Genomic DNA, 24946 nt, shown 5'->3' on the forward strand with positions numbered 1-24946 from the left:
CCAGCCCCTGAGACGTGTCAGTGGAAATGGAGGGTCTGCTCCTTGAGTGGAGAAGGAGGGAGGGTCGGGGAGTCTTCTCAGGGGAGGGGGTGTTGGCCTGGGTTTCAGGTGGCTCACTTAATTCAGCAAGTATTAATTGAGTGCCTACCATATGCTAGGTATTTGTCTAGGCAGTGAGGGCACTGGAATGAATAAGACAGTAAAAATGCTGTCTTCACCAAGCATACATTCAGTTATCTGTAAACTAGATGAACCAGTAACCTCTGCAGTAAACTCGGCAAGATGTCAGATGGTGATGGAGCTGTGAGGAGAAAAACAAAGCAAGGAAGGGAAATGAGGAGTGATGGAGCAGAACTAGAATTTTAGGGGGTATGGCCAGGAAAGGTCTCACAGAGAAAGCAGTATTTGAGCAGTGGCCTAAAGAAAGTGAGGGAAGGAGCATGTAGGTATTTAGGGAGAAGGCATTTTAGGTGGAGGAAATGGCAGGTGCAAAGGCCCAGAGGTGGGAATGTGCCTGGCATGCTCAAGAAACAGGAGGAGGCCATTGGTTGGAGAGGAGTGAGCTGGGGGAGCACAGGGGAGATGGTATCGGAAGGAGAAAGAGAGGGTGTCGTGGGAGGCAGACCCTGTAGGGTTGTGGAGCCCACTGAAGGAAAATGGCTTTCCCTCTGAGTGAAATGGAAAGCCCTTGGGGGATATTCAGCAGAGGAGCTTCAATATGTCTTCGGGTTTGAAGATTCTTGGTGGCAACCAAAGAAAGAGGCAGATGGCCTGGGGCAGCCTTTCGTTCTAGGGGCTTTGCCCAAGCAGCACATACCTGCCTTGTTCACATGAACAGTCTTGCTGGGTGGAGGTAGAACCTGTCATGAGAAACCTGTTTTTAAGCTCCTCCACAGGGTTCATGTTAGGTTAAAGTAGCTGTTGGACCTGCACATGTCCCTTGACCTCTAGGGCCATCAATTCCTTATCTGCCAAGGGAAAGGGTCAGACTTGTTTGGTGGGTTCCAAGTCTTTCTCACCAAGACCCATTTTTATTTGAATCCTGATAGGTGCCATTAAATTTAAAAAAAATCCAAAGGTGATGCATTCTTGTTTTCAAAAATATAGCCAATGAATAATTTGAATAATAAATAAAAGCCCCAGGGTTGAGCACTAGTCACCATTCTGTGTGTGTCCTGCATACCTTTTTCTTTTCAACACACATACACACACACAGTGCTTTCTCTTCTTACAGGAATCATAGGAGGTATATTTGACAACTTGCCCTTTTTCATTTAGAACTTGAAGCTTTCTCCATGCTGGTACCTTATTCCTTATATTTGCTGAGTAAATGATGGCCACATGTATCATTTTGAAAACTGTTTCATCTACTAGATCCCATTTATTAAATGCAAGCATTACCGTGTTTAATTAACCAAACACATACATAGGTACCAATAATGGTGAGAAATTGCCATTATATATATTTATCTCCAGGTCAAAGTCAAAAACTTGATGTTGATCAGGCAAAATAAAATATTAAAAATAGTTTGTGGGATTCTCTGTCTTACCCCCAAAGGTCAGGGTGTGTCTGGGGGTGAGCTTCCTTGGCAGCAGATGAAATCTCACGTGGAACCTCGTGCATTCCAAGTAGCTCTGAAGGCCCAGGAGGGGAGGTGGGTCTTGGGTTACCTACTCCAGGTGATCCCCAGCCACTCATCAGAACCTCCATTATCCAACAGAAACCAGGCATCATGCTATCTCATTGCTCTTGTTCCCATTTTCTCAGGGACGAAACAGGCTTGTGAGAGGTTAGGTCACTTAGCCAAAGTCCGCGGTAGCCGGTGTGGAATTTGAACCCAGGCCTATTTCTCTCTAAGACTCTGAGCTCTAATGTACCAAGACTCCTTGTGCTGCCTCCCAAAGGACTGGAATGGAGATAAAATACTGACCGGGAAGCTGGGACTAAGGTTAGCTGTGATGCTGACATGCCCACTTCCATAGGTCCCGTTTTACAGTTCATTTCTTCTTTCCTCTTACCCAAATCACCTCAGGAGGTCATGCCTTCCTTTTTATTAATGGAGACCTGAGGCAAGCAAGAACAGGTGACGAGCCTGGCACTCACAATGGAGGGGTTTTTCTCCAGACTCAGTGACCTGCCGGGTCTCACAGCTCTGAGACTGTTGTGTTCACAGACCAAGATCACTTCAAATCCAAATGCACGGGTCCTACAGAGTGTAGCCAGCTTTTCACCTTGCCATAAGGACATTAAAAAAAAAAGCAAAAAGCAACAGCAAACTGTACCCTCTTCTATAACTATCACTCCAAAAAGGAAAGACTGTTGATGCAAAATGCAAGATGAGTATACTGCTTTCAAGGTAAAGGGCAGCCTTTTAAATAGCACAAACTTAGCTTTATGAAACATTCACTTCATGGTCTTTAATTTTCCCCACGCTCTTCTTAAACTGTCATCAGTCCACCAGGAGCCACCATTAGCTACACCCTGTCCAGAAGCCCTGAAATGTGTCCCTCAGAGCCTAGCTCCCACTTCCCCCTTTGCAGGAGAAGAGGATAATAATAATAATTACTCATACCCTGTATTTATCTCGCTGCTTTCTCGAGAAAAGTTCAAAGCTCTTTTCTGGACCTTGCTCCATTAATACTCAGTATTGCTGCAATGGGAGGTCAGGCGTGGGTGTCATCAGGAAAACGAGGCCTGAGTAGGGAGGACATGTGCCCATGGTTTGCAGCCAGTGGGGGGCATGGCCCAGCTTGAAGGGGATGGGGGCTTTGTGTCTTTGGGGGTGTGTAAACTTTGGTCCTGGCCTAGGGAGTGGGTAGGTGGCCTATTTGGGGAGACCAGTAAATGCCCTTGAAAAATTCAGCATTTGAGAGTTAATCAGTAGTCAGAGAATACATAAGGCAGGCAGGCAGGGCTGAATAATGGTCCACTTGAGAGAGGCGTTGTAGGCACCTCTCAGAAGGGAGGGCACTGGTAGTCAGGGAGGCTTCCAGGAGGAGGTGGCCTGAGCAGGGGCCCAAAGGATGGAAGAGGATCTGGATCTGGAAAGGCTGAGAGGAAGGAGAGATGACTGTTCCAGATAGGGGACCTGTGTCAGCAAAGGCTTGGAGGAGGAAAGTGTATTTACAAAAACAAAATCACCAGTAGGGAGAGAGAATTTGGCTTCCCTCGAGCGTGACTTTGCCTCTGTCCGTTTCTTAGTTGGCTTCTGAGAGGGCAGCCGATGGTGGGGAGCGGTGGAGGCTTCCCCCCGGGGTATAGATTCCCAGACTCTTACTTCCCTTCAGGGAGGCAGGGACAGAGTACCCCTGCCCTGACCGAGGCCAGCGTGGGTCCAGGGCTGTGTGTCTCGGAAGCCCTGAGGGCAGCGTTGGTGATTGGTGGCAGAGTCCGGCCCCTAGAGTTGCTGGCGGCCTGAGCCCGGGAATGGGGACAGGGGGCTGCGCAGGTGACGTCACGTGGTGGGAGCCCTCAGAGCGGGCCCGCCCACCCTCCTCAGCAGCACTGGGCGGGGGTGGCCAGTGGCACCCCTGGCCTCCTTGGGCGATAAGGGAGACCTTGAGGGTCCTTGAATGGGGCGGAGGTTTGGGCAGCAGCAGCACTCGAGGAAGTAGGGGAATGGGAACAAGTTTGAGTCCAGGCACTTTGAGCATCCTTGATCTTGAACTTTCACCCATTTTTTTTTTTTTTTACTTGAGAAATAGCCACACACGTACAGTCCAGCCATATTGTACAGTCAACGGCTCACAATATCATCACATAGTTGTGTGTTCTTCACCATGATCATTTTTAAAACATTTGTATCACTCCAGAGAAAGAAATAAAAAGAAAATGAAAGAATTCATACTTCCCATACACCTTACCCCTCCGTTTAATTGATTGACCCATAGTATTTCAATCTGCCCAATTTTTACCTTTTATCTCTCCCTGTTATTTATTTATGTTATCCTTATTTTATTTATTTATTTTTTTAACTCTTCTGTCCATACCCTGGAGAAAAGGAGCATCAGACACAAGGTTTTTAAAATCACACAGTCACATTGTGAGAGTTTTATAGTTACACAATCATCTTCAAGTATCGAGGCTACTGGAACACAGTTCAGCAGCTTCAGGTACTTCCCTCCAGCCACTCCAATACACCATAAACTAAAAAGGGATATCTATATAATGCATAAGAATAACCTTCAGGATAATCTCTCGACTCTGTTTGAAATCTTTCAGCCATTGAAACTCTATTTTGTCTCATTTCTCTCTTTCACTTTTTGGTCAAGACGGCTTTCTCAATCCTTTGATGCCGGGTCCCAGTTTATCCTGGTAGACCTGTCCCACGTTGCCAGGGAGATTTACACCCCTGGGAGTCATGTCCCAGGTAGTGGGGAGGGCAGTGAGTTCACTTGCCAAGTTGGCTTAGAGAAAGAGAGAGAGAGGCCACATCTGAGCAACAAAAGAGGTTCTCTGGGGGTTTCACCTACTTCTGTTAAGAGGCACCCAGTGGGCCACCTTCCTCCTCTGCCTCCTGTCCCGTGCTGGTGGGGCAGCTCCTCAAAGTCCCCAGCGCCAGTGAGGGGCTGCGGGCTTTCCCCAGGGGCTTAAACTTCAGGGCCTCTCCCTTGCAGGGCTCTTTCCAAGGCCTTTCACCTAATTATATATGATATATTTATAATATATATATTTGTAAAGCCGCATTCGTCTTCTTGAAGAGGACCCCCCCAGATTGTGAGAGCCATGGGCAGCACCAAACTTGGCTCTGTCCCTGGGTGCCTCATGGCATTTAGAACAAGGGCCTGCGCTGCTGAGTGCCCAGCCTTGGACTGAAGCCCACAGGGACTTCAGGAGAGAGAAGATGGGGCCCAGTCTGCAAGCTGCCCGGAGTCTAGTTGGGGGCAAAAGACACACATGCATGAAACAATTCGGGACGCGTAGAAGAATTTTGAGAGCCAGGGTGCTGGCTTGCAGAGAAGGCGAGCAGGGAGCTGCCAGCACGTGCTCCGGCGTCGGGGTGGACTTCCAGGGGGAGGCAGGTGTCCGAGCAGACACGCAGGCAAATCTTTGTGGCCTGCAGGGGTGTTCACCCCAGGGTGCCTGGTAGGGTGGGGGCGGAAGTGCTGGGGCCGGAGCCCACTGACCAGGTCCCTGTGCTTTCAGCCACAGTACATGCGTGAGGCCATGCTGATCCTGGGCAAGCTGCACTACCTGGAGGGCTGTTACCGCGACGCCATCAGCATGTACGCGCGGGCCGGGATCGAGGACATGTCCGTGGAGAACAAGCCTCTCTATCAGCTGCGGCTGCTGTCAGAGGCCTTTGTCATCAAAGGTAGCTGTGGGCGCAGGCCAGGCTCCCCCAGAGCCTGGCACAGGGTGGCCTAGCGCAGTGGGTGCTGCTGTGTGGAGGGCAGGTCTGCAGGGGTGAGGGCCAGATGTTTAAGCCCCGGCAGCGCGCAGGCACTGACCGGCCCCACCCATGCACACGGCCGAGTGCCGGACACACAGGCCAGGGGATAGGAAGACTCGTGTCCTTGCCCCGACTCTGCCGACAAGGGGCTCCTCGGCTGTGTGCACTCGGGCTCATCACTTCTTCACCTCTGCTTGGCCTCAGCTTGGGTATCTACAGGACTGTGGTCCTCACTCCTGCCCTCGGAGGGTTCCAATGACCAGGAGGAATCAGAGGCATCATCTGAGTTGTATAACCAGGTTGAGAAAGCCAAAAAATGTGTGCTGTCTCACCGTCAGGCTGCTTTTAGTGGCCGACACTGCCTACGGCCAGACGGGGTGCTGGGTGCTGTAGCGGCATCTGCCGGTCCTCGGGTGTTTGTGGAGCACCTGGTCTCGTGAGGGGTGCTGGGAGCCAGTGATGACAGGTCAGGGCCAGTTCTACCCCAGGGGAGCTCTCAGCGTCCTCCCTGGGGTTCGGGGACCCAGAGGCAGGGGCGGAGGAACTTCATGAGGACCCTTGGATGGCCTTGCTGGGGAAATAGTGCTCCTGCACCGGCCCTGAATGGGTTAAAAGTTAATAAAAGGCCGACCCAAGATGGTGCATTTCAGGGGCTCAGAGAGCCTTAGGGGTGGCCCCTCTGCCCAGGCTGTTGCCAAGAATGTTAGATGTTTGATCATGGTCCCTCTCCCGGGCCAAATCAGTCCCTGGAGAAAAGTCTAGAAAAGCTTGTGCCCATGTGGAGATTTGGTGTCCGGCATTATATGCATCCCCTCTTCTCTATTGAAGATAGGAAGGCACATTCCCCTCTTCTAATATATGGGGAAACTGAGGCCCAGAGAGGAAAAGTACCTTGCCCCACGTCACCCATGGATTTCTGGTGGCACCAGGACTAGGACCGTCAATCTCTGACTTTGGCCTTGGAATAAGAGCTGCCCCTCCGCCCACACTTCTCTGACTCCTTTGGGTCCCCCCGGGGGTGACTGTGGCATCTGTGCAAGGGCAGACCCTCCTTTGGCTCTGGCTGGTGGGGGCTCTTAAGGATTATTTGTCCACCCCTGGATCCTTGGGTCTCCTCCCCATTGAGAGCTGCTCATATTGTCCCAGTGCCGGGGGAGGGCGGATGCCCAAATGGGATGGTCCAGTCTGTGGGGGAGGCCTTTTCCCTTTGCTCTCTCACCCCCCTTGCTGTGCCCTGGCATGGGCCGATCTTAGGGCGATCTTCATTTGGGGTTTGGGTCTTTTGGGCGTCTTGGAAGCCACTTCTGCCGTGGGCTCTCCACCCAACAGTCTTCCTTGGGTTTCCTTTTCTGTACTTTTCCCTGTAAATCTGGCTCAGTATATATTGCTCCCTGTCTCCTGCTCTCTACTCTCCAGCATGCTTCCAGCTTCTTGGGGAAACACAGTCCTGGTGGTCAGAGGTCCTGCCGGGGAGGTAAGGAGCCGGGCACTGCTGGCATGGGCTGCTCGGTCGCGGGCTGTGCTAGTTCCCCACCCTCGGTGGCTGCACGTGGCCCCCACTTCCCTGCCCCCTCCTGCCCGTCCTCCTTCTCCTGTTGTGACTGCACCCTGCTGCTTGGCATGCTGAGGTTTGCCTGACCCTGGGCGGGCTTGAGACTGCACGTGGTCGCATGATGCTGCGTTTCCTGGGTCTGGGGGGGATCTGGTGGTTCTTCCCATGTAGAGAAGAGAGGGTAGGGTGACTGGTTGTTGGTCCTGACTCAGTTCTGTGAGCCTGAGGTCATGACAGCAGAAGGCCACAGCATTCACAGGAGAATATTAAGCCCTCGTGCATGCCAGGTGTGCCCTTGTTTAATCGGCACAGTAGCTCTCCTAGTAGGTCTTCTCTTCATCCCCTGTTTCAGATGAGGAGTTAAGGTTGGAGGAGGAGAAGGGATTCATATGGGGCCTCCAGAAAGTGGTTGAGCCTGGACTCAAACCCAGGCAGCCAGAACTCATCCACACCATGTAATATTGCTGCTCAAAATTTTAGGCTGAATGGAACTATAGAAATGCTCTGAGCCAGCCCCTCATGTTTCAGATAAGAAAACCGAGGCTGGCAGAGCAGCTCTCCCGGGGATGTGAGCTGGCTCGTGGTTGAGCTGGAATCCTCCACCCCCCCAGCCTGGTGCTCCGTTTCAGGCTCTCCCTGCTCCCGGTGACCTCCTGCGCTCCCGAGCTCTCCACCTGGCCGTTGCACCACCACTGTGTTTGCCTTGTGCGTTGGCTTGTGCTCTGGGTCCCATCTGGGCGGGGCAGGGAGTTGGTTCTCAGGCCCTCCTGGCCAGGGGGAGGGGACGGGGCTGTGCTGGGGCAGGGGGCCTAAGCGGGCCAGGTCACACCCTTCTGGGACCCTCTGGGTATAAGGGTCTCCAGTTTGGAGTTGCTTTTCTTGTTAGGGGAGTCAGGACCAGCCCCCCAAGACACAAAAACACATTCGGCCCCTCTCTCTTACCTTCAGAGCATCGTGACCCTCTGAAGTGCCCCTTACAAGGACCCGGTCTTCCTCTGAAGTAGGAAGCCGGTGGATTCGGCCTGGAGATGCTTCCTGAATTTCAGGGAGGGCCTTGGACCCCAGCCCAGGAGCATGAGGGGGGGTGGGGGTGGCGGGCAGTGAAGCGGTCTTGGGTGTCCCTGCCGGGAGCCCATAAACATTGTGCTTATGTGTGTGTTTTGGGAGAAGGGGGCACGTGACCCTCTGACTTCTCTAAGGGGAAGGAAGTTATTGTCCCTAAGTCATTTGTTTGTTCAGAAACAATATAAAAATAGTAAATCTTTCACTAAGACAGAAAATAGATCACCTATCGGGGAAGGCCTGACGGCCCCACACCCGAGAGATCTGTGCCGCCCCCCGCCCCCCGCTCCCCAGCCTTTCAGTCCATGTGTGCCCAGGCTGGGCTGGTGGTCAGGGTGGGCCTGCTGGGAGGAGGGGACTGGACTCATGGAGCTCATGGTGGCATCTGGGAGGTGGCCGCTCTGGGCTCTGGCTCTTCCTGCCCGCAGCTGCAGGGGAGGGAGCAAGCAGGAGGGACCAAGAAGGCTGCCTGAGGAGGGGAGGGTAGAATTGGGCTTTGGTGCACTGTAGGATTGAGGCTCAGAAAGTGGGAGGGATGGAGTAGAAACTTCAGGAGCAGAGCACAGGAGTGAGCTCTGTGAGGCGTGAGGGGGTGGGCCACGGGGTGTGTCAGTGGAGGGAGAGGTGACATAGACATGGGCCTCCCAGGAGGAGAGGCTGCACAGGTTTTATTGGTTTTTTTTTTTTGCATGGGCGGGCACCAGGAGTCGAACCCAGATCTTCGGCATGGGGTTTTATTATTTTAAGGACAGAACTTTTAACATTTTTTAATTCTCAGAGTTTGCTCATTATAGTTAGTTTATAATAGTGAGAGCATACAGTATTTGTCATGTCAGTGGACCCCTGGGCCACCTCCATCCATTGGCAATCATGAATACTGCCGCCGGAAATGCCAGTGTGCAAATGTTTATTTGTGTCCCTGCTTTCAGTTCTTCTGAATATGTTCCTAGGAATGGGATTACAGGACCATAGTTAGCCTCCTGTGGAACCGCCACGCTGCCCTCCAGAGGGGCTGCACCGTTCTACTTCCCTACCAATGGTGAATAGGTGTATCTCTCCCTCCACATCTTCTCCAACATTTGTATCTTTCTCTTTATTTTTAAATCGTTTTATTCACACACCATACAGTCCATCCTAAGTGTACAATCAATGGCTTCTGGTACAATCACATAGTTTTGCATTCACTACCACAATCTATATAAGAACATTTCCATTTCTTCTGCAGAGAAAGAAGAAAAAAAAGAAAGAAAAAAACAGAAAGAAAATTTTTAGGAAAGAGAGAAAGAAAGAAAAAAATCCCATACCCTTCCCTTATGTTCCCCTCTTATTGACATTTACCTGTGATATATTGCCTTTGTTACAATTAATGAAAGAATACTACAATGTTACTGATAACTGTAGACATTAGTATGCACTAATTGTATTTTCCCCATGTACCATCCCATTTAAGACCTTAGAATGGAGGGTGGGTCACGGTGGCTCCGTGGCAGAGTTCTCGCCTGCCATGCTGGAGACCTGGGTTCGATTCCCGGTGCCTGTCCATACAAAAAAAAATGGTGATATGCATTTGTTCTTGCTCATGTAAAAACTTGCTTACATTTGTACAATTAGTCACCATCATTGTCCACTCAAGGTTTTGCTAATTATACAGGCTGGGTCCTTATCCTCTGTCCTTCTTCTGGTGTCAGACACGCCTCCCTCTTGCCGTCACACTCACGCTCGGCTTTGTTCATAACACGTGCAGTGCTGTGCTGCCATCAGATGGTGTTGTGCTATCCACTTCTGCATCTTTACAATCAATCTTTAAACAATTTTTTTTAAATGTTTTTAAGAATAAATGTTTTAATAAATATAAAACACTTAACAAAATCCAGGACAAAGAGAGAACATTCCCAAAGTTAACTGTTATCATCCCTCATGCTTGCATAAGTTGTGAAGTCAGGCTATAACGTCTTGGTCTGCATTTTTCATGCTTCTCATTCGGTTGATGTGTCAGCAGAGTATTGGTTAAACGTTTTGTACTCCTGAAGTGTCAAATGCCCAAATGACAGGTATTTTAAATATGACTTATTTAATTGTAAGTTTTTGTACCTTAATTTTTAATAATGGCTATGTTGAACAGCCAGCTCACAAAATTCCTGAAAACTTAAGAATCTGCTCTCATGAGCTAGTACCAGCAGGCCCTGGCAACCACTGAGCAAAACAAACAAACACACAAGCCATCCGAGTGTTAGCTTCATGCTGTTAGAGATTGAGACTGTTCGACTCGGTCTCCCCTAGAAGTGCGCTAGGCTCTTGCTACTGAGAGTGAACCAGCAGCATCGGCATGACCAGGGCCTGGTTACAAATCCCAGGCGCCTCCCCACACATGCCAAATAGAGTCTGCACTTTAACAGCATCTCCTCGTATTTATATGCACATGCCCGTTTGAGCAGCAGTACCTGGGACTACTTGTTCAGTAAGGATTTGTTGATTAGCTTTCATCTCTGTAAGATGAAAGGTAGTTGTTCATCAAATGGATGAAGAAACAGGCTTTGCTCACGGTCACACAGCTTGTAGGTAGCAGGGCTCGGACTGGTGGCCAGGTGATTGTCTCCAAAACTTGTGTCCTTTCTGAAACAGAGGAGCCCACGTGAGGGTGATGGAAAACAGATTAATTATAGTAAACTCTGAGATGGGTTTGCTCAGCTGAGGAGGGAGCTTTCTCTTTCTCCAGAGAAAGGAGAGAGAGCCGGCAGTTACTGCACAGCCAGTGGACTGGGCCTGGGCTGAGGCCTGGCCGGGAAGGACTGTGCCTTTGGGTGTTACTCTGTCCCTTCGGGGTAGCCCAGAGGAGGGCCTGACTGGGAACTGGGGGCCCAGACCAGGGCTCTCGCCTCTCGGCTCCTTCAGCCCTATGTGGAGTAGGAGCCGCAGCTCTGGGGAAGGCCATGCGACACTCTCCCCCAGGCTGCTTGGTGCGGGAGCTGCCCAGGGGTGGTGGTGATGGTGGGTGAGTTGTTCAAAAACTCTGCTTCTCTATTTCAACATAAAATCCGTCATTTTGGTTCAGAACGGGAAACCTGCCCCTCTGAACAAGTGCATTGGAGCTAGGGAGGGCTCTGGGAAAGGAAGCAAAATCTTTGGGCAAAGCAGCCCAGTTTTGGTGGGAAATGTCTCCCATTTACGTAGTGTTAAAAGCAGTATAAGGCGGGTCACAGTGGCTCAGTGGGAGAGTTCTCGCCTGCCGTGCCGGATACCCACATTCAATTCCCGGGGCCTGCCCAAGCAAAAAAAAAGCAATATAGAATTTTTACAACTGCTCTTAAAAAAGTAGAAATCAACCCACCACCCCCGCCCCCTAATACTACAATATAGAATAATTTGGCTGTCTCGGGTAACCTTTCCACAGTGCCACCCAGAGTCCGGCTTATTTTATTCTTTTTTAAAAAAATTATTATTTTAAGGTTTATTTTTTTTAATATTTTTACTGAGCTGTCTTTACACACATACAGTCCATCCAAAGTAAAAAATCAGTTGCTTACAATATCATCACATAGTTGTGTATTCATCACCATGATCATTTTTAGAACATTTTCAACACTTCAGAAAAAGAAATAAAAAGAAAAGACTCATACATCCCATACCCCTTACCCCTCCCTCTCATTGACCACTAGTATTTCAATCTATCCATTTTTTTACCCCTTACCCCCCCATTATTTATTTATTTATCCTTTTTTTTTTAAACTCATCTGTCCATACCCTGGATAAAAGGAGCATCAGACACAGGGTTTTCACAATCACATTGTCACATTGTAAAAGCTACATAGTTATACAAATGCCCTCAAGAATCAAGGCTATTGGAACACAGCTCAACAGTTTCAGTACTTTGCTTCAGCCACTCCAATACACCATGAACTGAAAAGGGGTATCTGTATAAATGTATAAGAATAGCCTCCAGAATAACCTCTCGACTGTTTGATATATTTCAGCCACTGACACTTTTACTGTGTCTCATTTCTGTCTTCCACTTTTGGTCAAGAAGCGTTTCTCAGTCTCATGATGCGAGTCCTGGCTCATCCCAGGAGTCAGGTCTCATGTTGTCAGGGAGATTTACACCCCTGGAAATCATGTTCCATACAGGCGGGAGGGCAGTGAGTTCACCTGCCAAGTCGGCTTAGAGAGAGAGGCCACATCTGAGCAACAAAGAGGTTCCCTGGGTGTGACTCTTAGGCATAATTATAGCTTCATTTTGTATGCTCAGGGCTGTCAGTCCTGTTTCCCCCCAGAACCTTAGCCCCTCGAGATAGGCATCACCTCCTCTGTGCCCCTAGGCAGTCGCCTTCCCTTTCCTCCCTCCCCGTCGCTTTGGGCTCCAGCCAGCTTTTCTTTTTTTTTTTTTTTTAGGTCTAAGCCCTAAGGGCTATTACCCAGCCCCCCTCCCTTTTTTTTTTTTTAACAGTTTTATTGCAATATATTCACACCCACCATACAATCCATCTGTTGTAGTTTACTAGTTGCCTGGAATGTAATATACCAGAAACAGAATGACTTTTAAAAAGAGGAATTTATTAAGTTGTAAGTTTATGGTTCTAAGGCCATGAAAATATCCAAATTAAAGCAAGTCTATTAGAAATGTCCAATCTACGGCATCCAGGGAAAGATACCTTGGTTCAAGAAGGCTGATGAAGTTCAGGGTTTCTCTCTCAGCTGGAGAGGCACGTGGTGAGCATGGTGATGTCTGCTAGCTTTCTCTCCAGGCTTCTTGTGTCATGAAGCTCCCCCAAGGGCATTTTTTCTTCTTCATCTCCGAAGGTCTCTGGCTACATGGACTCTTTGGTTCTCATGTTTAAGCTTTTAAAAAAATTGTTCCTTCTTAAAGGGCTCCAGTAAGCAACCTCACCTTGAATGGGTAGGGACACACCTCCATGAAAATCATCGAATCAAAAATTACCACCCACAGTTGGGTAGGTCATATCTCCATGGAAACAATCAAAAAGCCCCCACCCAGCAACATTGAATGAGGATGAAAGGACATGGCTTTTCTGGGGTCCACACAGATTCAAACCAGCACAGTATCCAGGGTGTACAATTAGTGGTTCACAGTATAATCACAGAATTGTATGCTTATCACCACAGTTTCAGAACACTTTCGTTACTCAGAAAAAAACAAACATCCCACAGCCGTATCCCACTTTATTATTGACCCTTAGCATTGGTATGGTACATCTGTTACTGTTGATGAAAGAATATTAAAATATGACTAACTATAGTTCATAGTTTGTGACAGGTGCGTTTCCCCCTATATACCACTCTCTTATTAATTCCCGTAATGGTGACGTAGATTTATTCTAGTTCAAGAAAAACCACTTTTATATCTGTATGGTTAGTCTCAGCCTTTGTCCACCACGGGCTCCGCTGTGTTATACGGGCCCACGTGTTAGCCTCTAGCTCTCCTTCTAGTGACATGCATGACTTTTAACTTCCCCTTCCCACCACCATCACACACGTCACTCCGTGCTGTTAATTACACTCCCCATAATGTGCCACCATCGCCTCTGCTCATTTCCGGACGCTTAAACCCGGCTCCCCCGGCTGGGCTGCTCCCCGGCCTCTCTGTGGCCTGCCCTCCCCGTGTCTCAGGTCACCCAGCTCAGCCCCAGGAACCCCCTCCCCACTGTTCACCCCCGGGGGGTAAACACCCCCTCGGCCCACAGCCTCCCTGGACTCTCCTCGGCCCGGGCGCTGCTGGGTCTCTGGCTCTAGCTCTGGGTAAAAGAACGCAGGAGTGACCCTCACGTCTGCCACACAGGGGCCTGGCCCGGAGAGGGCCCCGCCCTTGGTGTTGGTGCCTGGTTTTCAGATCTGTAAATGGGCGTGGACCCCTAAAAAACCAGGCCTGCCTGGGGTCTCAGCCCCCCACCCCTCACTTTCCCTTTCTCCCTGGCAGCCCAGGCCCGGGGAGCCCACAGACCCGCACTGGGCAGACGTGCTGGCCGGCTGGCTGGGAGCGGGTTGGCCAGGCTGGGAGAGGAATGACCTCGGTTTACATACAAATACGGAAGCGAGGGGCTAGATGGTGACAGTGCTGTGAAAAGCAAAAAAACCCACATTAAGTAGCTGTGGATTATGATCTCCCCACATTCTTTTCTCCTCACCTCTCAGGTTGTTTTTCTGTTCTCTTTTGGTTAATGCAGCCCTAGGCAATTCTGCTCTCACCTGGGATTTTGTGGCTTGTCACAACATTTAAAAATAAAAAAGAGAGTACTGGGCTCTTCTAAGGGTCTTACTATTTTTTTTTTTTGGTCCTGGTTTGGCAGGAATTAGCTGTTTATTTTGGCCTCCTGGGAGGGCTAGGGGCCATTTGCCTTGTGGGGATGGGGGTCAGCAGTTGGGCTACTGCTGTGGCCCCTCCATCGCCCCCCATCCCCGGCTGTGGCCCCCAGAGGGAGGGCCTAGCTTCTGGGTGGAAGGATGAGTGCAGGCCGCAGGGGAACCCTGGAGGCTGGGCATGGAATTGAGCCTACCTTGTGTACCTTCCTGCATCTGGAGCTACAAACCAGAACCAGATACCTATCCTCATCTGGTCAGGGGGCTCAGAGGACGGGGTGTGGGTGCATTTCGGCCACGGGGAACCACTGGAGGGAGACCGTATAATCTCCCGCAGCCCTTTCCTCCATTCTCCAAAGCTCCCCTCGGGAGGACTATGGGGGTGACGTGTGGACAGGGCTTTTCGGGTGTCCCGACCAGCCCCGGGCAGGGTGAGAGAGCTCGGGGTCAGCCTCAGACGCCCCCGTGAGCGGCGGGGAAAGGCAGGGGTAGCTCTGGGCTGGTTGGGAGCCTGAGGGGTGGACCCTGGTGGGCACTGAGATAAGGAGAGGCTCCCAGGGGTCTGAGCCAAGAGAACAGAGGGTGACGAAGCCAGAAGGCTGGATCTAGTTTGCACTCTGGCACTTCTAGCTGATGGGTCTCGGAATGGATCTTTTATTCTCTAAATTATGTTTCTCATCTAGGATAGAGTCCATCTAAGGCCATTGTGAGCATCACTTAAAAACGTTTTCTGAGTACACGCGCCCCCCTCCTTATAATCAACCCCCTAATCTAATCCCATGGCTGCCCTGTGAACCCGGCGTTGCACACAACCCCGTTTTGTGTTTGGCGAAACTGAGACCTGGATCTTGGCGAATATTTTGAGATGTATCCTTCTAGAATTTTTTCCCATATCTTTATATGTTTTTTAAAAACAGATGTAAGTTCATATTGCCATTTTTTATCTTATGCCTTTTATTTGCTTGTCTCTATTCTGTTTTTCTGTTTTTGTTTATTTATTTATTATTATTTTATCTTATGCTTTTTCAAAGTTAACATTGTAGGAACTATTTTCCAATCCACATCTACATCACCATTTAAAGTAGCTTCATAGCATTTCATTGTAAGGATCTATTGCAATTTAGTGAACCTGTCCCGTGTTATTGTAACCGTAGGATAAATAACTTTTTTTTTTGCTATTATAGATAGTGCTGCAATTAATATCTTTGAATACTTTACAAACATCACTGATTTCTAATTGTAAATTCTTAGAAGTGAATTTACCGGGTCAAAGGGTCTGTACTTTTTGGACGCTTTTTGATACATGGTGCCAAATTGCCCATTATTTTTGAGTGTGATTTGTGGGGGGGGGGGGGGGGGGAGTCTTCCCTTCCTGGCCTCTACACGCCTTCCTGAGGGTAAAAACAGTGACTTGCATTCTGTCCCCCTCCCCTGCCCCTGCCTGGGGTACCCAGTTCTGGCGAATGCTCTGGGCGCCCCTGCTCTGTGAGCTGCGGGGAGGGTGGGGGGAGGTTTTGCACCCCACCCCTAGCATCAGAGCCCAGGGCTCCGGGGCAGGGCTTCCCTGCAGGGTGCCTGCCCAGGGTGCAGTAAGTGGAGAAGCTGGGACCAGCCCGGAGCTTAGCCAGGATCAACTCGCTTCCAAACCCAAAGATTGGAGTTAATTAAAAAGCAAGCCCTCTTCTTGAACAGGCTTGTAGAGCCGGGCATTTTTACAGAAGGGCTCCCTCTGCCAGCGGGACTTAGGAGGCAGTGCCTAGAGCTTCCTGGCAGCCCCTGGTGTCCTGCCCCCTGGACAGGGCTGTGCTCCCACCACCTGCTCCTTTGCAGACTGGCTCAGGAGTGTCCATCTCCGTCGAATGCTGTGGTTTGGCCATTTCTGCAGAAATGCTGACCGGGAGGAGGGTGAGAAGCCACTCAGGGGTTGCAGTCCCGGGCTAGGTTTCAGATCGGACATCAGTGGATAGGGAGGCGGACCTTCCTATCAATCAGAGAGCGAATATAAGGTAAAGAAGCCCCTTTGGTGACTAGACAGCCGCCTGCTTAGGAGAAGCCGTTGTGCCGAACCTTTTTGATCTTATGTATGCTGGAAATTATTTGGCAGGACGAGCCCCCTCAGTGAAAGTATTCTTTCCACTTTGCTGTTTTAAAATCCTCTGGAATCGTAACGACCTCCTTTCAAAAATGCATTATCTGATTATTTTTAGGTAAATGTGCACACAGGTTGATGCACAGAACTTTAAGTGTATAATTCTGTGCATTGTACAAGTGTAGACGCCCATGTAACTAGCACCCCAATAAAGACATAGAACATTTCCATACCCCAGAAAGTTCCTTCGAGCCCCTTCCCCACTGCCGCCTCCCCTCCCACTTGTTTCTGTTAATATAGATTAATTTTGTCTTTTTGTGGCGTGCCATATGAATGAAATCATACGGTATATATTTCGTGATGTCTGGCTTATATTGCAAAATATAATTTCTGAGAAGTTCATCCATGTTGTTGTGCATACCAAGAACTTGTTCTTTTTTTGTCCTTTTTGAGTAGTTTTCCATTGTGTAGATATACCATGGTTCACTCATGAATTCTTCAGGACCATTTTTTAAGTAGAAAGGGAGAAACCCCATTGGTCTGTACACTCAGAGTAAATGAATCTGTCCATTCATTCCCTTACTAAACTCGAGGCCCTGAGCCGGATTGCAAAGGTCATCAGAAGTGTGCAGAGAAGATGATGGCAACGTAGGAGAGGGCACATGCCCGGGAGATATGACTCATGCCCTGCTGGTTCAGAGGCTTAATGTCAGCTGGGAAGGCTTCAGAGAGGAGGTGGTTTTGCTTGGAGCATTCTAGGAAGGCCGGATCTAGATTTGCAGAGAATCATGGTAGAGAGGCCCCCTAGGGGAGTGAAATGAAAAAATGAAGCCAGAGGGCAAGGAAGGCCCCACTGACAAATGTTCGGGGTTCACCGCTTTGCAACGGCCGGTCCACCAGAGGCTCGGTGCTGGTGGCCTGGGCTGCCACTTAGCTGGGGTCGCCCATCCCGGTTCTGGGCCCAGCAGGGTGGCTGTGTCAAGTCCGTTTTCCGTCTTCTGGGACTGGCTACATCCCGCTGCCACCTGCAGCTGGTCTCCCAGGCCAGGCCTCTGAGCAGTTTGTCTACCTTCCTACAGGTGGGAAGGAGGAGCCGGCCGGCCTACGCCTGCCTTCTCTCTGTGCCTCCTCTGCGGCTGCCTCTGTCCCTCCTCCCCCTTAGCGCTCTGGAGGAAGCTTTTTCCTCTTGGCCTGACTCATCTGACAGGAAGCACGCTGACTCTTGGTGACCCCCTCTGTGATAAGCCAAGGCATTCATGCTCTGTATCCACCTTCGCCAGCCCAAGGCACCCCAACCTTCGGACTTGGTCATACCCCACCCTGGCAGAGGGCACACTCACTAATCCATATGGGTTGAAATCTGGCCAAGAAAAATAATAATAGCTCCTTGTATTTGCAAAGCCCTTTGTGCTTTGTCAAACATAAGCAGGCTCGTTTATTTCTTCATCCAGTCAGCCAACACTGAGTGTCCGCTGTGGGCCAGGTGGCAGAAAGGTGAATAAGATCAGTTTGATGCCTATAAATCCGGTCAGGAAACAGATGTATGAACAAATAAGTATAGGAAATGGTGGGATAGAAACATATAAGGGTGTGCTGGGGCCTCAAAAAGGGAACGGCTGGTGATACCAGGATATATCAGGAAGAGCTTCATGGAGGTGGTGGCACTCAAGCAGTATCTTCTCAGAAGGTGAGCATTCATTTTGGGCTATTGAGAATGGAGTGCATTCCAGGCAGGAGGAGCAGCCTGAACAGAGTCAGGGAGGCATCCCCAAACCCTGAGGCTAAGAGGAGGGGATGGATGCGAATGTGGCAGGTGCAGTGAGAGATGAGGCTGGAGAGGTGGCAGGGACTGGATCCTGCAGGGCATTGGGTACAGTGACAGGAGTGTGGACTTTGTCCTGTAGCAGTTGGACCTTTGGAGAGTTTTAGGCAGCAGAGCCGAGTCCAGGATGGATCCAAGTGGAGTGTGGTGGAAATAGGGAGGCCAGTTAGAAGACCATGGGGGTCACCCAGTTGAGATAAAAGGCCCAAAGTGGGGTAGTAAGGGAGGGGGAGGGAGGTTTGAAATGTTAGGGACCTGGTCATTAGCCGGATGTCAGCCGTGGGGCAGGGAGTAGTTGAGGATTCCATTTTTCTACGTTCCTTCCGCAAGTTCTTCTTAAGCACCCACTACATGTGAGCACTGCATCATGTGGGGCACTAAGACGAGGCCAGACGTGGTTCTGCCCATTGAGATCCCACAGTCCAGAGTGTAGCATTCTAGGGGTTGAATCTAGGGGTTCCCAAGCAGTATCTTCAGGGATCTGCCTCTCTCCATCCTAGCTTTGTTAAGGCTGGCTTTCGCCAGCACTTTCAGGCGCGTTTTGCCACCTTAACCCTAGTGAAAATGCTGAGACTGGTTCTTCTAAGCCTAGCCTGGGTTGTTATGCTCATCTGCTCACTCCGAACTGGTCACTGCAGCCCTGATGACCGGTTGAGCCTGGCTCACGTGCCTCCCCTGGCTGCGAAGTGGGGGGTCATTGTCCTCTGAACCACATGAGATCACAGGAGGGCTGGTCAGTGGCACCAGAAGAATGGGTCACAACTACAGGCACGTATGACCTGAGCGCAAATAACATACGTGATGTGGAAACTGACTTCACAGGAGGGACAATAGAAAACATCACGCAGACCCCTGGTGAATGCAAGGGGCCATACTAGGAGCTGTGATAGTCCCAAAAGGCCCACGTAGCACTTCCAGCTCGGAGGGGAGACCTGGACACAAATAACCCGAGTCCAGTGTAGAAGGCATAGGGCCTCGATGTTTAACAGGTGGAAGAGAAGGGGTCAGGAGTGGCTTTGGGGAGGAGTTGGGCATTGGGGTGAGGCAGCCCAGTTCCCTGTGTGGGGCATGGATGCCTTCTCTTGGGCCACTGCTTAATCCCAGCTGCAGCTAATACCACTGTTGCTTTAGCCTCCTCCTTTCCCTCTGCCAACCTCTGCCTCCCGCCGGCTGCTCCAGAGCCTGCGTCTCTTTGGATGAGCCCACCCTGGGCCCGTGGGAAGGACCTGGAGTCCGGGGGGCGTGAGCAGGGCAGGTGTGAGGTGTTGCCCTCTCCCGCAGGCCTCTCCCTGGAACGCCTTCCCAACTCCATCGCTTCCCGCCACCGCCTGTCGGAGAGAGAGGAGGAGGTGATCACCTGTTTCGAGCGGGCCTCCTGGATTGCTCAGGTGTTCCTGCAGGAATTGGATAAGGTGAGCCGGGAAGAGCCATGTTCTCCATTGGGCCCCCGCCTAAGGGCTTTCCACCCATGGCCCCTGCTAAGCCACAGGGCCCCTTGTGCCAAATAGAACAAGGTGTCCTTCCCTGAATACCTTGGCTTCATTGGCTGGAAAGATCATTGTAGTGCAGCGGTTTTTTGAGGACGCGGCTCTGTTCTGCAGACTGTCCACGCTGTCAGCAAGGGGCCCGGGGCCTCCTGGGGGGGCTCACCTTGTATCTGCAGACCGTCCTCGCTGTCAGCGAGGGGCCCGGGGCCTCCTGGGGGGGCTCACCTTGTATCTGCAGACCGTCCACGCTGTCAGCGAGGGGCCCGGGGCCTCCTGGGGGGGACTCACCTTGTATCTGCAGACCGTCCACGCTGTCAGCGAGGGGCCCGGGGCCTCCTGGGGGGGCTCACCTTGTATCTGCAGACCGTCCACGCTGTCAGCGAGGGGCCCGGGGCCTCCTGGGGGGGCTCACCTTGTATCTGCAGACCGTCCACGCTGTCAGCGAGGGGCCCGGGGCCTCCTGGGGGGCTCACCTTGTATCTGCAGACCGTCCACGCTGTCAGCGAGGGGCCCGGGGCCTCCTGGGGGGGACTCGCCTTGTACCACCAAAGGTGACAATGCAGTTTGACTCCACCAACTTCTGTGATCCTCGCGGTTCTGGAAGTGGGGATGAGATGGAGCCCCGTTAAAAGATGAAGGAAATCAAGGTTTAGAGAGTACATCTCTCATCTTGGAAGGGCTGGAGTCAGCCTGGTGTGTGCATTTAAAGGTCTTTCCCTCCTCTCTGCTGCCTCAGAAGCTCCCTGCTGGGTCCCCGGGGCGGGGCTCGGGTCTGGGGTGCATTCACCAAGCCTTTCAGAGGCTGGCAAAGAGCTGAGGTCGGGGAGTTCTCAGGGCTCCCCCCAGCCGCCCACGATGACCCATAGTTACTGCATGCAGCATCCAGCTCCAGGTGTTGGAGCACCGTGACCGGTTTCCAGATCTTCCCCTGCTGGGGGCTCTTTGTTGTGTTCAACAAAGATAGTGAGGCCTTGCTTGTGTGCCGTAACCCTCATGGTAACTCTAAAAAATAGGGACTGTTTCCCACTTTGCAGATGAGGAAACTGACATTTGGAGAGGGGTAATAGCTTCCCAGACTTCATTCAGTTAGCAGGTGGCTTTGGCAGGATTTGAATCCAGGCAGTGTGGCAGGCTCTGTGGCGGGACAGGTAAGGAGGAGGTGGTTCTGAGCGGAGAGACTTAGAGCCCAGCAGATGCTTGATTCTTACCCGCTTTGGTTGACATTTTGGCGCTTGCCAAGTGTCACCTGTTTTTAAGACAGGACTTCTTGGAGGAGGCCCCGAGGCAGGCTGATTCCCCTAGAGCTTTCTCAACCTCAGCAGTACTGACGTCTTGGCCCAGGAGGTTCTCCGTTGCAGGGTCTGCCCTGGACATTGTTGCCAATGTTTAGTGGCATCCCTGGCCTCCACCCACTACATGCTGGTGGCACTGTGCCCCCCCTCGCCCATTGTAACAACCAAACATGCAAACATGGCTTCAGATGTGACCAGATGTCTTTGGGGCAAAATCACCCCCCTGCTGAGAGCCATTAGCAATTCCCTCTGCTTGATTGGCCCTCAGGAGAGAAGAAGTGATTGAGGGCTCAGTGCCTGTGCCCTCACAGGCTCACTGGAGGCCTCTGGGGGTGGACAGGTCCCCACTAGGGCCATGGCACGTGGGTCACTGCTAGACGATTGTGCTTTAGGGGCCCTTCACATTTGGATTGCATGCAGTGTGGAGGAGACTTTCATGAAAAAGTCTCTGGCTCAGCCGGAAGCCCAGACTTTGGACTTCTAAAAGGGTAATGGGCTGTCATGGTGTCACGGGCTGGAATCAGGACCCAGAGGCCCTGGGCACACAGGTTATCTCAGGCAGAGGGAGGGCAGGCCTTGGAACCCGGGGCATCCTCAGAAACGCCGCCTGTCCCTCCCAAGACCCGTGTTTTAATAGTGAAATGGGTCGGGTTAAACAATGGAAATTTATTCGCCCACAGTATTGTGACCAGGAAAATGTCCAAAGCCAAGCATCATCGAGATAATGCTTTCTTTCCAAAGACTGGCTGCCAGCAGCCCTCGGCCCTCCTGTCACAGGGCAAGGCCCACAGCTGTGTCTGCTGGTCTCCCTTCTCCTCTGGGTTTCCCTCTGTCCAAATTTAATTCTCTTATGAAGAACTCCACGGTAGGATTAAGACCCATCGTATTGATCGATCCTATTGATCGAGGTGGGCCACACCTTAACCAAGGTGACCTCATCAAAAGGGCTCACTTAGAGTAGGTTACACCCACGGAAATATATTTAGGAACATGTTTTTCTGGGGTCCATACAGCTTCAAGTCACCACACCCCAGCTCCAGCCACAAAAACTAAGAATCTTTCTGGTCTACTTGGATTCCGGAAAGATGAGGTGGCTGGTTCATTGATGTTTTCTCCCCCTTCAGGTCAGCCCAGAGAGGGGATAGAGAAGGGAGGTCTTACCCGGTGGGGCTGGTTGACCACCGCCCCAACTTTCGGGCCGAGGTTCTATTGACGGCTGCATGAAGATAGTGTAGTTTTTTCTCAGCTTCTCCTGAAGCCGGAAGTCCCAGCCCCTGGCTGGGATGTCCCGGGTTCCAAGGCCTGCCCTCCCTCTGCCTGAGCTAACCTGTGTCACCGGTTACGTGACGGGTGACAGGGTGCTGTCTGGCACATGGTAGACACTTTGTGTTTGTTGACTGAATGAAACAACAGAATCACCTGGACTCTGAGCTGGCCAGACTTGAGTTTGAAGTCCAGGCACACACAGCTTTGTGACCTCAGGCACTTTCTGAGCCTCAGTGTCCTGGACTATAAAAGTCATACACAATCAGCTGAGGTTGTGATACTTAAATAAGCTTGTGGTTTGCGGTGACTGTGTAGTAAGTGTGTTTCGTTTCCCCCTCTCTTCCCGGGGCCAGGGGTGGGGAAGTGGAGGACAGCAAAACTCAGGAGACAAAGCCCGTGGGAGCAGAGGCTCATGGAAGATGAGATTTGCTTACGCGGAAGAGCTTACTGGGCCTTTGAAGAGGGAGGGCCCTGCGCGGCTCGGAAAGGAGGGGAGAGGTGCAGTGTGGAAGGCGGGGAGAAGTGCAGTGTGGAAGGCGGGGAGAGGTGCAGAGTGCGGGCTCGGGCCGGGCTGCCTGGCTCTGCCACTCACAGCCTGTGTGACTGCGGGGCAGTGAAGTAGCCTCTGCCTCAGTTGGCTCATCTGTGAAATGGGGATGACGGTAGCTCCTACGTCATAGGGTAGCTCTGAAGTTTACTTGAGCTGATGCGTTTATAAAGCTTTGTGGTTATTGCATAATGTTAGATGCGGGGCTTGAGGGCACCCAGCATTTGGGTGGAGAGAAGGTGCTTTAGACACTTTAAAATACATTAATAATGTAAAGCAATTTAAGTTGAGTTTTTGTGTGAGAATTGCACAGAGAATTGTGTGAGAATTGCACAGAGTGTCCCGAGGCACAGGGTCCTGGGGTGGCGCCGGGGTGGCCCCGTCCCTGCCCCTCGGCTCCTTGAGCATCTCCCTCGGACCCCTGAGACCTTGGCTCTCTCTGTTGTTCCCCTTTCCAGACTACAAACAACAGCACGTCGAGGCATCTGAAAGTCCCTCACCCGGCTGACTACGAGCTCACCTACTTCCTGGAAGCTGCCCTCCAGAGCGCTTACGTGACGAACCTGAAGAAGGGGTAGGTCTCGGGAGGGGTGGGTCTCGGGAGGGGTGGGTCTCGGGGTCGGCATTTGTCTTGGGTCTGGGCGCTTTGCACCTTCAGTTACCTCCCGCCTGCCTGCTCTGGCGTGCGTGCGTGCGTGCGTGCGTGCGTGCGAGCACTCTCCCAGGAACTGCACGGGGCTGGTTTGTGTCACATCTTGTCAGGCTGGGGTGTGCAGAGGCACTTTTGGTGGGAAGGCCAAGTTTCGGGAAGCTGCCAAAACCATAAAGCATGCACATGCTTCAGGGGAGAACTGCCCAGAAGAAAACCAGGAGTGGTTGTCTTTAGAGGGGAGCGTTTCGGGAGCCCGGGAGCCTGGAAAATGGTGCTGAGAGAGCAGAGGTGGGGCGGAAGTCTGGTTTGGGTCACTGAGGACTGAGGTGTCAAAGTTGTTCTGCTTCCGTGGGCCCCCGTCTGCCCCCAAGTTCATGGAGAAGGCTGCTTCCCTCTCACTCCGGCTTTCAGGGGCTGGGGAGGCGGGAGGGGAAAGTGTGGTCAAGATAAAGGCCTGGTGTGGTTTTGGAGGGTGCAGTTGTCCTGCCGAGGAGGTGGCAGAAAAACTGCTTTTCCTGTGGTGACCTGAAGCCTCCGCAGCCCTGAGAGCCACGCCTGGTGCCCCGAACTCCTGCCTCGGGCTTTTGCCCCCTGGGGTAGGCAGGTTCCCTCCCTCTGTGACCGCCCCAGGGGGACAGCTTTGGCCGGTGTGAGGTGCCCGGCGGGGACTAGTTGCTTGGTGCTGTGTGGTGGCGGGGTTGAGGAGAGAAGATACACGAGCAGGGGGGCCCTTTGCAGGCAGCTGTGGCTCCTTCCTGCCTGCCGGGGCTGCGTCCATCTGGGCCACTCCTGGGGTTTCTGGCACCTGGGGTTCCCTCCCCATCACAGCAGCAGAGGCTTCGTGTCCCGTCGCTCCTCTGCTTTCTTACAGTCCTGGCCCGTGAGGACATCAAGGGCAAGAGAAGACACCTCGTGCTGGGTGCAGCCATGTGCCAGTATCCCCGGGGTGGGTAGGGGGTTCCTCACCAAGCCCCCTCCCCTGAGCCTCCCACCTGTCGGGGGTTGGGCCGTGCAGGTGTTACCTCCTCACAGGCGAGGAGACTGAGGATCAGAGCTTTCTTTTAAGGGCTTGGCTGGAGTTTTTTTTTTTTAATTAATTAAAAAAATTTTTTTAAATACCAAAAAACACCAAACACAAACATTCTTAATTTTTGATCATTCCGTTCTACATATATAATCAGTAATTCACAATATCATCACATAGTTGCATATTCATCATCATGATCATTACTTAGAACATGTGCATCTATTCAGAAAAAGAAATAAAAAGAAAACAGAAAAAAGTTCATACATACCATACCCCTTACCCCTCCCTTTCATTGATCACTAGCATTTCAATCTAAGTTTATTTTAACATTTGTTCCCCCTATTATTTATTTTTATGCCGTATGTTTTACTCTTCTGTTGATAAGGTAGATAAAAGGAGCATCAGACACAAGGTTTTCACAATCACATGGTCACATCGTGAAAGCTGT

At 51.3% G+C, this 24946-nt stretch overlaps 1 protein-coding gene across 2 annotated transcripts in view; it reads left to right on the forward strand.

Moving 5' to 3' along the window:
* Positions 1–24946, forward strand: part of TTC7A (tetratricopeptide repeat domain 7A) — a 113800-nt gene that overhangs the window by 10269 nt on the left and 78585 nt on the right. For both annotated transcript variants that reach the window (XM_077134151.1, XM_077134152.1), the window contains exons 3-5: positions 5147–5315; positions 19509–19639; positions 23278–23393. In XM_077134151.1, the coding sequence (XP_076990266.1) occupies positions 5147–5315; positions 19509–19639; positions 23278–23393 (416 nt within the window). The remainder of the gene's footprint in view (positions 1–5146; positions 5316–19508; positions 19640–23277; positions 23394–24946) is intronic.

Source organism: Tamandua tetradactyla, chromosome 17 (genome assembly GCF_023851605.1).
Source record: "Tamandua tetradactyla isolate mTamTet1 chromosome 17, mTamTet1.pri, whole genome shotgun sequence".
NCBI lineage: Eukaryota > Metazoa > Chordata > Mammalia > Pilosa > Myrmecophagidae > Tamandua > Tamandua tetradactyla.